The sequence below is a fragment of the Myodes glareolus genome, chromosome 14 (assembly GCF_982192425.1).
Source record: "Myodes glareolus chromosome 14, mMyoGla1.1, whole genome shotgun sequence".
In the NCBI taxonomy this organism is placed as follows: Eukaryota; Metazoa; Chordata; class Mammalia; order Rodentia; family Cricetidae; genus Myodes; species Myodes glareolus.
In genome coordinates this window covers 38,256,138-38,270,249 of record NC_142039.1, presented here as the reverse complement: position 1 = coordinate 38,270,249, position 14,112 = coordinate 38,256,138, and the positions used below count along the sequence as shown (strand labels likewise).

General features: G+C 42.5%; 1 protein-coding gene across 4 annotated transcripts in view; it reads right to left on the bottom strand.

Annotated features, from left to right (window-relative positions):
* The window catches only part of Elmo1 (engulfment and cell motility 1), a 516,507-nt gene that overhangs the window by 311,776 nt on the left and 190,619 nt on the right, over nt 1-14,112 (bottom strand). For 3 of the 4 annotated variants that reach the window (XM_085699273.2, XM_085699272.2, XM_085699274.2), the window contains exons 8-11: nt 12,120-12,219; nt 6,362-6,513; nt 4,073-4,151; nt 91-135 (exon numbers count right to left, since the gene is read on the bottom strand). In XM_085699273.2, coding sequence (XP_085555399.1) covers nt 91-135; nt 4,073-4,151; nt 6,362-6,513; nt 12,120-12,219 — 376 coding nt within the window. The remainder of the gene's footprint in view (nt 1-90; nt 136-4,072; nt 4,152-6,361; nt 6,514-12,119; nt 12,220-14,112) is intronic. The other variant, XM_085699275.2, reaches the window with a different exon arrangement.

The window sequence follows — 14,112 nt, the reverse complement described above, 5'->3', positions numbered from 1 at the left end:
AACAGGGGTCATACAGGCAAGGAGGGCAGGAGCAGAACGGGGGAGCCGGGCCCATTTATCTAGGTTGACAAAGGAAACATGAGGACTTACAGTCAGAGGACAATCAAGGATGTCAACATTGCTCTCTACATCAACCTAACAGCGCCATCACCACCACAGAGAGGAACGCAAGCAGGAGAGAAGAGGGGATGGAAGTTGAGAGCGCGCTCCGTTAGAAGGGGGCAGCTATGGTGTCAGGCCCTGCTGGCCCTCTGCACTGGAAAGGGTGGATATACTCTCAGGAGAGCCTAAGTGACTAGGTGGCCTTAAAGTCCAGATCCAGTCTGAGGTCCTCTTCTGCGCTCTTAAAACCCAAACGAGGACCATGTACACCTCCAGAAACAATCTGAGCTGTAACCCAGAAGACCCACCCTCCACGCTGGAGAAAGCAGTATTCTCCTTCCACATAAACACAGGGCCCACTGGCTTCTTCTATATCATATTCCTTCTCTAGGTTCAGATAATAGAAGAACCAAAGGATCCCGTGGCTCTTTTAAATTTTTTTAAAACTTTGTAAAATTATTTATAAAATCAAAGTGCCATTCAAAAATCAGACCAACAAAAACGGGAAAAGAAAATGTAGCTCATTGTTCTACACATGTAAAAGTGAGTTAGAAGAAACAAGACAGTTTCATCATCTGCATATTTGTTTACACAATTCTTCTGATCGGGGCGCCTCAAGGATGCAGAGGACACCTCATTCTTTGTGTTACAAACCCAAGGGATGATGTCTAACACAGAACAGACAAAAAAAAAAAAAAAAGAGGGGGTTTGATCATAGATCAAAAAAATTTTATACAATTCTCCTTAAGAATAGGAGGTAGATCAGAGAGAAAGCAGAAGCATCCCTGTTCTCCTCATGGATATTATGTCTAATATTAATGAACTGTTTGAATAATTATGAGAGCTTGCAGGGAACATATTAAAGCCTTGGATGATACAAGCATACACATGGAGATAAAGGTATACTGACATGGGAATGGGGCCACACATGTCTGTGTTGGTTTTTAAAGTAGTTTAGTAAATAAAAACGGCCAACTTTGGTGGGAAAAGCACACGAGTGGAAGAACTGTACCAAGAATAAAGAGGAACTAGTGTCGGGAACGGGTCTGGGCAGTGAGAGCTGCAGGGCCACCCTGGAACCCAGCGAGACACTCTTTCCACCTTCTGCAGGTTGAATTTGTCTTTTCTGAATGTGTTAAATAAAAGACATTTTCAAATAATTCTTATAAAACCATTATGTATTTGTAGAAAAGCTTGGAAGACATCTTCTCAACACATCTTCCATTAAAATAGCAAGCAAAGAAAAAGATCCACCTGCCCAGCAAGGGGACATGCCTTCCTCCGACAAAACCAAAGCACAAATTCCCTTCATCTGTGCAGCAAAAAAGGATTCCCCATGGGGCGATGGTGGCACATGTCTTTAATTCCAGTACTTGGGAGGCAGAAGCAGGCAGATTTCAGTGAGTTCGAGGACAGCCTGAATTATAAAGCAAGTTCCAGGACAGTCAGGACTGTTACACAGAGAAACCCTGTCTCAAAAAAAATCAACAAAAACAAGGAAGGAAGAAAGAAAGAAGAATGGATTCCCCAAGGGGAGAGACAGCACAACCACTACCCCAAGGAAGTTATTCCAAATTCATTGCATACATTTATAAAATAAGGAAATCCTGATAATGGAGTCCTCTGATCATGTCTGGCCCCCAATCAGGAAAGAGGCATCAAAGGAAAAGATTTCCATTGTAGCAGAATTGATCCAATGCCCTAGGCTTAACCATCAATTTTTTTAAAGGGAGTATTCTGTAAAATTCTAAGCACAAACACTTAGCTAATAGTTTAATTGGAATGAGAAAGCAGACCTCATTTCCTCGTGGCTTCTGGGAAGTCTCTACTGTGGGAGACTCATTGACTGGTATTCAATGGGATTCTTCGCTGTTAAAAGCAAGTAGGAGGCAGGGCTCCCAGCTCTGACTCTCACCACTGTGGTGACCATGAGTCAGGGTCTTTACTCTCTTGGAGCCTCAGTTTCCTCGTTTGTAAAATGGAAATAACATTCTTTTCCCTTCATGTGAAAATGATACCAATATCAATTTAGACCAGCTCAAATGCTATTTTGCATCTAAGGTCAAGTTCAGATAAAGGTGTTCACCCTCAGCTGTTGATATAATCCACAGCAGCCCAAGTAAGCAGTTAGGGTAACTCCCATTTTACAGGCCGCCACTGAGCATCCAAAAGTAGGGTCATCACAAACTTGGATTTTGATCTTCAAGCTTTGCTCTCCTAACTCACTCAAGTATTATTTTAAATTTAAAAGCCATAATACTACCCCTGTTCTGATGAGCAAGTCTTAAATTCAATGGCTTACAGAGTCAACATTAGCTTTGCAGACCTTACTGCTAATTCATTTCAAATACTAGCTAGTCATATAATAGTCTGCAGATTTCTGCTGGATTATATTGTTATGTTGATTGGTTTATTAAATGACTTAAGGTTATTAATCTATATTTTGTGATGGTTTGTTAAAATCATAACAATGTTTGGTTAAAATGTGTGTGATTACCATTTGAATAATTTAAAAAAATGATTCACACAATCCATACCTAATTTGTTTTTATTTCCATCATATTTCCATTATGTTTTATTTCCATTATTATCAATGACCTAAAATCAGAACAGATTGATATCTGATTTCTTATTTGCCCAAGATCAGAGAATTCAATTCAATAAGGTAACAGTGGTGTTCAGTATAGGATACAAAAGGACATAAGGTATGTGCATTTTACTCAAGTCCAACTCCAAAGATGCAAGAAAAAACAGAGAAAGGCCTAGGGCAGCCATATACTTTCCCTTTCATTTACCCTGATCAAAAATTTCCATAAACTTCTAAGAGTTCAGACCAGAATGCAAGTTTGTAATCCTCCCACCGCAACTCAGGAACCATGTGTTGTTGGAAATCCTTGATTGTATGTAAAGGGGCAATGTTCCTCTAAGGCACGGTGTGAGCGGTGATGTACCTTCTTCCCAGCCTGCCCCAGGCTTATCATGAGTTCAGCAAACAAAAGTGCACCCCACCCACAACTCCACTCCAACCTGCCAAATTCACCTTCAAGTTAAGTCAGGTTCTATCACATTTACAGCCTAAAGTTTAAAAACCCTAGGAATAAATAAAATAAAATAAATCCAGGAGCACGCTGCCTTTCTATCTTGCTGAAACAAGGTCTTGGTAGTGCTGTGGAACTCTTGATGGCCTTTCTAGACATAGAAAGAGGCATCCTTCCACCCAGGCTTTCAAAGAAAACAACTTTGGTCAAGACAATATGTGCTGCACTGAGCGCTAAACAGGAATGCACTTTGAAGTCTGAGCTAGAATCCAAGACGGCAAAATGCCACTGTCCCCAAATCTAACTCAGCAATGGTCCTTTCTTTATTTAAAAAATAAAAACTATAGACCAAGGAAAGCATCAAATGATTAGTTTAATATGGGTATAGTTGAAGTGTTACTCCTTTTAATAGTCTCCCAGCCAAATTCACAAGCCCAGAGAAGCACATCACCAAGCAGAGAGCTCCCTGACATTTGAAATTGGTGATTTCAGCCAGTGAGCAACCTAGGAGTCCCTTCTCATCCTCACCTGCTTCTCTACCCATGACTTGGGCCAAGTAAAGCACTCACAAGCAAATGGGGAACCCACTGACCAACCAATCAATGATAATGACAGATTCCAGAGGCTTCCACATCTGACTCTACCACAGCAGCAATGCTTCCCCGTCTTCATGCGCCCAGCCTATGCCCTGGATCACACTTCACAGGGAAAGACTTCCTTGCTGCCACGCTCCTAGTGTTCCTCCCCAGCCAAGCATCTATGCATCTTCAGCTACTTTCTCCTCCCGTGTCCTGGCCAACCTGCATAGCATGGCTGCTCAGTAGCCCCCACCTTCAGATGGCTTACAGAGGGGAAGAAGAAATTATGTCTTCGAGGAGAGTTCCTAGCCCCAATCCTCATCACAGCCTGGGGACCAGAGAATTGTCACTCACCTGCCTCCTCTCGTCAGGGGCCTTCAGGAAAAGCGCGTTGATTACAGCAATAGTGTAAGTCTGGATTTCTTGATCTGTCCTGGAACAACCCAAACAACACAGGAAATCAGAAGAGGCGAGCCCTGAGTCAGCCCATGGGAAGGCTCAGTATCACACACAAACACAGTAGTCCTTCACCGGCGAGAAAGGTGGGGCCTAGAAAACGTGGGCAGCACTGGCAATGCATTCCCAGCATGCCTGGGCTGGACAGAGCAGATGCTCAGTTACTATTCTACTAGGTGGTCAAGGAGACCAGTTCATGAGGCTGGTTGCCTGACTTTGCTTTCTTTATCAAGTATCAGATAATGTAAGGTGTGTGTGTGTGTGTGTGTGTATGTGTGTGTGTGTGTGTATGTGTGTGTGTGTGTGTGGTGTGTGATTTTCTGTTCAATGCCTGATACATGTGAGGGAGCAGTTGTAGATGTCTCAACATTCCTGGGCTTATCTAAAAGGAAACAGCTTTGTTCCCGTGGCAATGTTATATATCCTATAAAGTTGTTGGCAAACAGAAACCTTGTAATAGTAGTAAGTGTTGGCATTTTTGTTGTATAAACTTGCTTTTCACTGGAAATAGAGCAGAAATTCCAAAGGAAGCAAAGATTTGGGGGAAGCCAAGTGGCAGCAGGAAATAAGGGCTCAAGACAGAAACCACGAGCCTCGGAGCTACACTTAGGGAAGATGCTATTTCCCAGGGTTGCTATACAGAAGACAAAATTAGAAACTGCACCTTCATCCTTAGTATAGCACTTGGTGAACAACAGGCTCTTTTTTTTTTTTTAAGTGAACTGCACTGCAGATGAACATTTCTGGCCCTGAGATTCAGAAATAAAGTCTCAAACAGTGAAGGCAACAATGTTCACATTCAGAGACAGTGAACCAGTGTCATTTTCAGTGAGACTGCATACAGAACTGTCCTTATGGGGAGTGAGCTGAGTCACTGGGGCCAGTCCACAGCTTCTCTGACTTAAGTTTCAAATTCTGCTTGTCCCCCACTTCCAAATAAATTAACATCTACTGTACTTTTGTAGGTTATGCTAGAAACATATGTCAGCATCTTCAGTGTAGAGAGAACTGCTGGACTGAGCTTTACATTATTGCTCTTAGATCACCATCCCCCATGGTTCAGTGAGGTTAATTCTTAAAAATAAGCAAATGTAATAGAACCTCAGAGATAACAGAGGTGAGAGCCATTGGGAGTCAGGTCCCTTGATGCCAGTCAAAGTATTTCCTAAAACGCATCTCCTTACATCATTTCCGGTCTCTACAAGGCATCTTCATGACCTTCTAACTAACTCCCTTCTTGTGTGAGCTAGCTTACAATGTTTTCTTGCCACCAGCAGTGACCAGCATTGAAATATAACAAGCCACATCACACAACAGAGTAGCCCTCAGGGTTCTCTTCAGAGGCACCCTTCTCATTTACCAAAAAGTGGAAAATGCGGAAAGCCCCAAAGGCTGCAGGGCTTGAGGGTAACTGTCTAACTTCCACATCCTAATTAGGCTTTTAAACAATAAGATGCATGTGCTTTATTCATCCATCATTTTATTGGTGAAAAACAGCCTCCCTTTAAATATCCCTAGTTACGGTGACCCGGACTCAAAAGGACAACAGCCTTGTGTACTTCCTCACATATGGATCCTAGCTCCAAATCATTAGGTTTCAATACATATTAACCTGAAGTAACTACAGAAGCCAGGAAAGTAGAGAGGGACCATGAAGGGGAGAGGAAAGCAGATCTGGACTCAGAGAGACACAACATGAAGTGGGATGGGTAGCAAGTGGAGAAGATCTAGGAGGAGCTGGGGGAGGGGAATGAATATAATCCAAACACACTGTAGGAAATTCTCAAAGAATGCATTTAAAAAATTAAATCTAAAAGAAAATCCTACATAAAATGCCAAAGTAATTATAAAAATAGTCACCGTGCCACAGAAAATGCTCTATAGGCAGTGCAGACTGTTGAGAACCTAAGCAAGAAATGATCCTAGTATATCTTAAAAGGACAACTCAATTGATGTCTCTCAAAATTTACCAAAGCTGAGTGTGACCTCCGGTCTAGGCACTGGGGACTGCAGATGTGGAGCACAGAGTCACTGTGACATTGCAGTGTGATGACGGAGGAGAGTAGCACCTGGTTTGGTACCAAACCAAAGCGTTTTGTGCACGTAACTAAACCAACTCATAGTTTATCAGGCCATCCAAGTGATTGCCCTCCAAAAACATGGCACACGAGTACCTAGCGTACTTACCCCTGAAGATGAGGAATGAGTTGGCCAATGGTGATCTCCTGGGCTACCTTCTGGTAGAGATCATGGCTGTTGAGAACCATTGACTCCAAAATGGCCAAGGACCTCTGCAGGATTGAGATGTCTATGGCAGATTTGTTCACAAAGCTTGCTATCTGAAAAACAAAATTCAGGCACAAATGACTGCTTGTGCATGGGTGGTAAGCCAAACAAGGAAGTCCAGAGGGGAGCAACTACACGAAACGGGGAGTTCAGTGAGGAACAAGGCCCTGCGGATGTAACCTACTGCAAAAGACCAAGAAACACGTGGAACTAACAATGCCCATGATTCATGGCCAAATACAGCAGTATTTTATATGACTTAACAATAACTGACTGCCTCTTGTAAGGACCATCCTATTGGATTTCCAGGATTGATATTTTGATTTTCCGCTTTCAGGTACAGACTCATTATGAGGCCTCTTGTCTAAAAGAGCAATCTCAACTTTGCCAGTGGCCACTCATCCCTATCTCCTAAACTGCTCCTTCATCCACATAATCCAGACCCATGACTTTTATGTTCTTATTGTGTTCCTGCTATGTTCTTAAGGTGCTCACACAAATCATACTTGCCAATATAATTTCATAGGTAAAGTTATGTATCTGCCCACTCTTCTGGCTATTCTTAAATAAAAAAAAAGTTATATTCCTATGCTTTCAAGTTCCTGTGGCTAAAGTAAACCTTTCTCTTGAATCATGCCACATGTAACAAACAGAAGTCACTGAAATTACCAGTGCTAGGATAATGGTTTAGTATGTAAAACACAGTCTCTAAGAAATTAATCAGCAAAAACCTAAACACAATAAATCACAATATAAGAGGGAAACAAAGCACAGGGTTAGAATAACGGCTCGTAGCAATCCTAACACATGAGCGCCATAAATGCTTTATTCTGGAGACCTCATTAAAAGTTATTGCTGTCTGTTGACAGCTCCTGCTAAGGAGTGTTAATGACATCAACATAAAAATGGCTTCAAAGCTGCCTGGCTTGATTCTATGGTGGTCCACTCTAGGCTCCCTCTGTCAACACCAGTTTCTCCCTTTGTGCCGTGTCATGTACCCCTTTCCCTCCAAGCCCCACTATTCCTGAACCTGAAGAAATACAAAGGTGCCCTAGCTTTCCGGCTGCCATGCCATGGTTTCCGCATGAGGGCCAGTGGTGAGGCAGGGATGGGGTCTTGGCTGACTCTCCCGCCAGATCCATGTGGCGGGATGGATCTGAATGAAGCAGTTCAGCGAAGTGAGGTTTTACATGCCACACACTGTTTTTATAGCATGAACTGCAGGAAGTGTGTGGGGATTTTAAGATCCTTAAAAGACCATCTCAGTTCCTCTGGCTCAAACGTGTTTACTGTCCCTGGCAAGGTCTTGCTGCAGTTCTCTCATCTGTTACAATCTACAAAATCCACCATGTGCGCACCATCTCTCTTCCTGAAGTCCACTGCTGATGACAAAAGCCCAGCTTCCCTACAGTGTTCATGTCTATGCACCACTTATGTACCCAGTGCCCTCAGAGGCCAGGCAGTTAGTCAGATCTCCTCGTTGTGAGCAGCAGCGTGGGTCCTGGGAACTGAACCCAAGTCCTGAAGAAGGGCGCCCAGTCTCTTAACTGCTCAGCCATCTCTCTAGGACCTGGTCAACTTTTTCATTAAATGGAAATTTACCACTTACTTCCATAAACAGCCTCTGATGATAATTACTTCCTCAAAATATTCCATTGGTACTCTCAAATGTTTTCTAAGGTGAAGTATACCTTCTTAAAATGGGTGTTAAGCTCTTCGCAGATCATTAATTCTCACCTCACACAATGGGACAGATCTTTGCTTTCATTTAAGGTATTAGCTTTTTCACCCATACTTCATTTTAGGTGCCATGCCTCCGTATTTCTCATCTAGGAACTAACTGCTAACATTCATTTATACTCTTTATAATTATTTTCTATGAGATCACCTCTGCTTTGACACAGAGTAACAACCATTTATGCAACCCTAAAATATTGCACCTAAAGAGCATGTTGCATAAGCCCAGAGTTGGGAACAGGCCTGGTAGGAAGTGTGTGCCCAGTTTATCAGAGTACTCACACAGAGCTGATGGAAACATCAGCCAAGCTGTAAGACTGGCCTCTTCCCTTTGTTGTTACCTAGCCGGGGCTGTAGCCAGACTTGGAAAGGTCTCAATGCTTTCAGTAGGGAGTGATCTAAGCAAATACAATGGCTGTCTTCTTCCAGGAAGCTAGAGACAACCTCCTTAGGGAAAATACAAACATCCTCAGAGCCCAGTTTGTAAACTGCAGATGAGAAAACAGCGAGAGGAGATTACAGATCACCCAGTTACATTCTAGATTAGCAAGGCTTCCTGTACCTTTCAGCTTCTCCCATGTATCACTGAGCCTTCACCAAGGCAGGTGATGCGGCTCAGGCAGGCACGGCACAGACTGGGGAAAGCGAGTCTGTATCCAGAAGGCAGTGACCCTAGATGAGTTGGTAATAAGTATGCATTCAGCTTTCCTCACGCCAGTCATTTATACAAACCAGTAAGTAAGAGGAATATCTGAGTAACTTTTAAAATGCTAAGGGGCAGGGCTGCAGGAGCAACAGCTCAGTTGGTAAAGGGCTTGTCTTGCAAGCATAAGCACCAATGCTTGATCTCCAGGACCCATGTGAAAAGTCAAGTGTAATGCCACGGTCCTGTAATCTATCACTTGGAGAGGGAAGCAGGTGGATCCCTGAGGCTTGCTGGCCTAGCATAATTGGTAAGCCTCAAGTCTTTGTCTAAAAGTCCAAGATAAACGGCTCCAGAGGACCAACACTCAGAGATGACTTCTGACCTCACCACAACACACAAGCATATACACCCACACAAGCAAGTACAACCCCACAGGCCCAACACACACACACACACACACACACACACACACACACACACACACACACACAGAATCTAAGGGACATCAACAGTAATTGACTTCAATGGTAGCAAAAATACTTTTTAGGTTTCAAATGTCTTGAATGCTATTCAAACTTTAAAAAGCCATCCATAGTTATCATAAAGCTGCACTGTAAAGTTTGCAGAAGCTCAAAAATCTCTCAGGGTTCCAAAAGGCAAAACTCATTGGGTCAAAGAAGAAGATGCTTGAATGTCTGGGTCAGCATGAAAAAATATCTGTAAGGTGCTCAGGTCTTAGGAGCTTTTGTATGAGATTTTCTCTCCAAGATAAAACACTGATATTTTATGTGGCTGGGAGAATACCGACTCCTAACACAGAATGTTCCATTATTTCCTTTCTTTCTGATGGTTGCCCACTCTTTCTGTAAGTACCAAGTCTTTGCAAGGCAACCACATTATTCACATTAGTACGGATGGAGAGGTGTCCAAGCTTTGTAAAATGTGATCTGCTGCAGCCATTTTGCAAACTAGAACCCAGAGCCACAGTGACAAAGATAAAGTCACAGGAAAAGAGGCAGAGGTTAGCAGGGCAAAGCTGTTTCTGTATACTGGTGTGGGAATTTGGCATTGGAAACCACTGTGGACCACAGGGAGAGGCAGCTTCGTGGGTTTCCTATCTAGGTTTTATTGAGATACATCTCTATTTAGAAAAGGTCCCAGCACACAAATCCAGGTGCTCAGAATGTTGAATCTGGCCCAGCTAATGAATAAAAAGGAGCTGACTTTATACAACGTAAGTAGTTTTCTGCTGTTTTACAAATTCTCTTATCTAAGAAGCAATGCAATGGAAATTAAAATAAGAATTTATGAAATACACTGCTGCTAAAAATATTTCAGTTTTGATTTAAAATGCCAAGACAATTAGCTTTTGAATCCTTCTTTTAAATGTGATTTTAAATTTAATTTAAAGGAAATTGAAATCATCATAACTAGTTAGAAAACTAAATTATTTCCATTGTCTCTGAACACTTAACTCACATCATTTAAAGAAACAAAGCTTTGTTACTGCTGACTCCTGACAAGGAGCATTTTACTTGAAAATATATTTAAATTAAGCTTCACTATGTTCCTTCTGTTTTTCAACTTCAAAGATTTTTTTTTTTAAAGAAATGCTTCTCTGGCTAGTTAGAAAGCTCAATTACCTACATTGCCTCTGAACACTTACTTCACATCATTGAGAAAACAAAATTTTGTTATTCCTTCCTCCTGACAAGGAGCATTCTACTTGAAAATATATTCAAATCAAGTTTCATCATGTTCCTTCAACTGTATTTTATTTTTCAACTTCTAAAATTTTCTTTTAAAAATAAATACTTCTCTGGCTTGGAGGTGGCTCATATAGAAGCAAGAATCCCTGAAGTCTGCTGGGAAGACCAGGAAGGGAAGCACAGCAGACAGGGCCAGATAGGAAACCACCTATTGGCTCTGTGGCTATGGAGGAGCACAGACGTGGCTAAGAAGAAAGAACTCTGGCCCATGCCACTAAGGAGATTCCCCTTCACCATGGCCCTGCCGACCTCCAAATCACTGTCCTCACTCCTCATCAAGAGAAGCTAGGTTTAGCTGCACAAAAGGAGGAGGAGGAGGAAGAGGAGGAGGAGGAGGAGGAGCAGGAGGAGGAGGAGGAGCAGGAGGAGGAGGAGGAGGATGAGGACAATAACAACAGTGTCCATAACAACAGTAAGAACCCTGACAGCTAATGCCAGTGAGCAGACACGACTTCCGGGAGCTCCTACTCCGACAGTGCCATCACTCTCCAGAGGGTCTCTGACACGTGAGGAACAGGACATTTGGACTGGGAAGCAAGGCCTTGCTATAAACTCAGAAAGTGTTTTTAAAAATTGTAAGTATAAAATTCCAGAAAACCCAGTTCCTTCATGTGTAAATTTGTTTCTCTAGAGCTTATTCTAGGAAGACAAGGCATTGCAATTCACGTTCTAGTCTCAAAATATATTGTCTATAGCCCCTGGCACCACCAGCAGAACGCTTTGTGACATAGGAGTATGCTTTTGATTTTATCATCTATAATAGCTCCCTTTTAGCAATTCAGTCAAACTGGCAAAGCTGTGATCCTCTTTAACTTTTCTAACCTGAGTTTATAGACATATGACAGGAAATATTTAGAAATATGTGAATAAGTCCCTTAGCTTCCAATTAGCTCTTAGCTTCAATAACCATGCAATGTTCTACAGACATGGGACCTGCAGGGCTTCCACTACCAACACCCTGTTCCAGAGTTTTTTTCCTGCCTTATTTAAAGTAGTTTTCCAAGAAGAACAACAAATGGAAAAACCAGTAACATTAGCCCTTAAGCAAGTAGGGTGGTCTGAATGAAAACGGTACTCATAGGCTTTTATATGTGCATGCTTAGTCCCCAGCTGATGAACTGCTTGGGAAGGATTAGGAGGTGTGTCCCTGAGAGTAGACTGTAAGATCTGAAAAGTCCATAACATTCCCAGTTAACCCAATCTCTGTAACATGCTTAGGTCTTAAGATCTATAGCTATACCGTGCACTTACTGGAGCAGAGAACTTTGATTTCTCCTTAACTGTAGGTTCTCACATGCTACCATTTATGATCTCTGTGGGGATCAAAATACAATTTTCATACAGCATTCAGGGGCCCTGTTCCCCATATATATAATACTATCAAAATCATTCCATCTTTCGACATAAAGAACTAAAGGAAGCAATTATAAAGCACCCACAATGCAGCGAATTATGTATGCGGAGAAAAGGAACAGTGTTGAGCTTAGGAAAGCACCGACAACATTACCTTCTTTATGAATGCCACTGAGAATGTATCCCATGACACGATGCCATGGTCCATTAGCTCCACAAAGGCTGTCAACGTGAAGGACAACATGTCTCCAAAGCTGGAAAAAAAGAGACATCAGAGTCACAGACCCAAAGATGAGCACCAGGAAAGATGTAGACATGAGAAGGTTTAAGAAAGTCAAATGATCAAAGACCATAGGAATAAGAAGCTGGACACTAACAGGAAATACTCAGATACACATTGTGGGAAAGGGCAGAAACTCAAAACAACCAAGGAGAGTCAGCGACTGGACACGTTTGTCTTACGTGGGCCACACTTTGGAGAGCTGTGTCGCATTGGACAATTCATTTGATTGCTCTGAGACTCTGTTTCCTTCACAGGGAAGCTGAATAATGGCTATATAACCACAAGATGCATGCAGAGCACTTGACCGTCAAGAGTGTGAAGGGTAACAGTTTTCAGGTTAGCTTAAGTAACTTCTCAGCAAATGACAGCTGAATTAAAAGAGGAAATGTATGGGCCACAGGAATCAGGAAGAAAACTTAAAAATAATTATGTTAAGCATACTAATGTGACAGGCCAAGACAATGCAACTCTTCCTCCATCTTATATTCTTGCTGCTTGCTTGCCCCGAGCCCCCCTACCAGCAGCTGATCTTAGCTTCTATTAAAATGCTTGCTTGTGCAAACCCCGCCCCCCAAAGCTGTTGAGCAAGACAACAAGATATGGGTTTTGCCTTTAAAACCCCTTGGTCTAAATGCTCAGGGCTTCATATAGATCCAAATACCCCAGTGTAGGCAGCTGGCTATAAACTGTGTCTGATTGCTCGTCTCTGGTGGGCTCCTTGCAGCACTAGCCCTTGAGACAGGATTCAAAGGCAATAAAAAGATGGCTCAGGGGTTAAGGACCCCTGCCGCCCTTGAAGAGGACCAAGAGTTCAGTTCCCAGCACCCATGTTGGGTGACTCACAACCACTTGTAGTGTAATTTCAGCTCCTGAGGAATCCAAAGCCCTCTTCTGCCTCCACAGGCTCTTAACCACACATGAGCATAAACACATGTATACAAATAAGTCAAAAGAAATCTCAAAACAGCATTCCTGTGCTCTATACCAGTGATTCTCAACCCTCAGATATTTACATTAGGATTTATAACAGTTGTAAAATTATAGTTATGAAGTAGCAGCAAAATAATTTAATGGCAGGGGTCGGTCACTAGGGTCGAAGCATTAAGAAGATTGAGAATCACTGCTCTCTATGCTTGCATGTATATACACATACAAGTAAACTCACTTGCTTTACCTAAGCTAGGATTTTATCTTTAGCCATTGGGTTTTAATGAATCTATATGTGGGAGGCATGGAAGTTCTTGTGTTCACAGATAAGTACTGGAGATGCCCCTGGATCCTTATTGTGAGCCTGTCCGTCTATAGAATCCACCTTTGTGGAAGATGTCACATGTAGTCAATCTACAGAACCCATATTTATGGGAGATGTCACACGTACTTTACAACGCATTTCAACATAATCATGACCTATGCTTTATTGTGCAGATGGGGCTGAGTTTGTCACCAGGAAAAAAAAATTACCAAATTGTGCTATACTTAAATATGCCTAAAATAAACAACTCAGGGTCAGACTCTCAAAGTCTGAACTAACACTGGTTACTGAGTCACGATTAGCCTTCCTACCTCCTTGCCTCCCACAGATGACTACTCGGCTAGCCATGGTAGTTGCAGAGACCCCAGCATCTTTGGAGCTCAACGCCACTTAATGGACTCACTGGCTCAGCACTATCACCACTGTCTTCTAAAACAGGGATAGGAAGTGCTGTAGTTTGGAACAACATTCTCCAAAGGCCCACGTGTTTAAGGCTTTGACCACCTAGGCTCTACTGGGAACTAGTTGAACCTGGAGAGATGGTACTTAATGAGCTGTCTTTGCATCACTGGGGGTTATGCTCCTGAAGAGGGCAGTGAAGCCCTGGCCTCA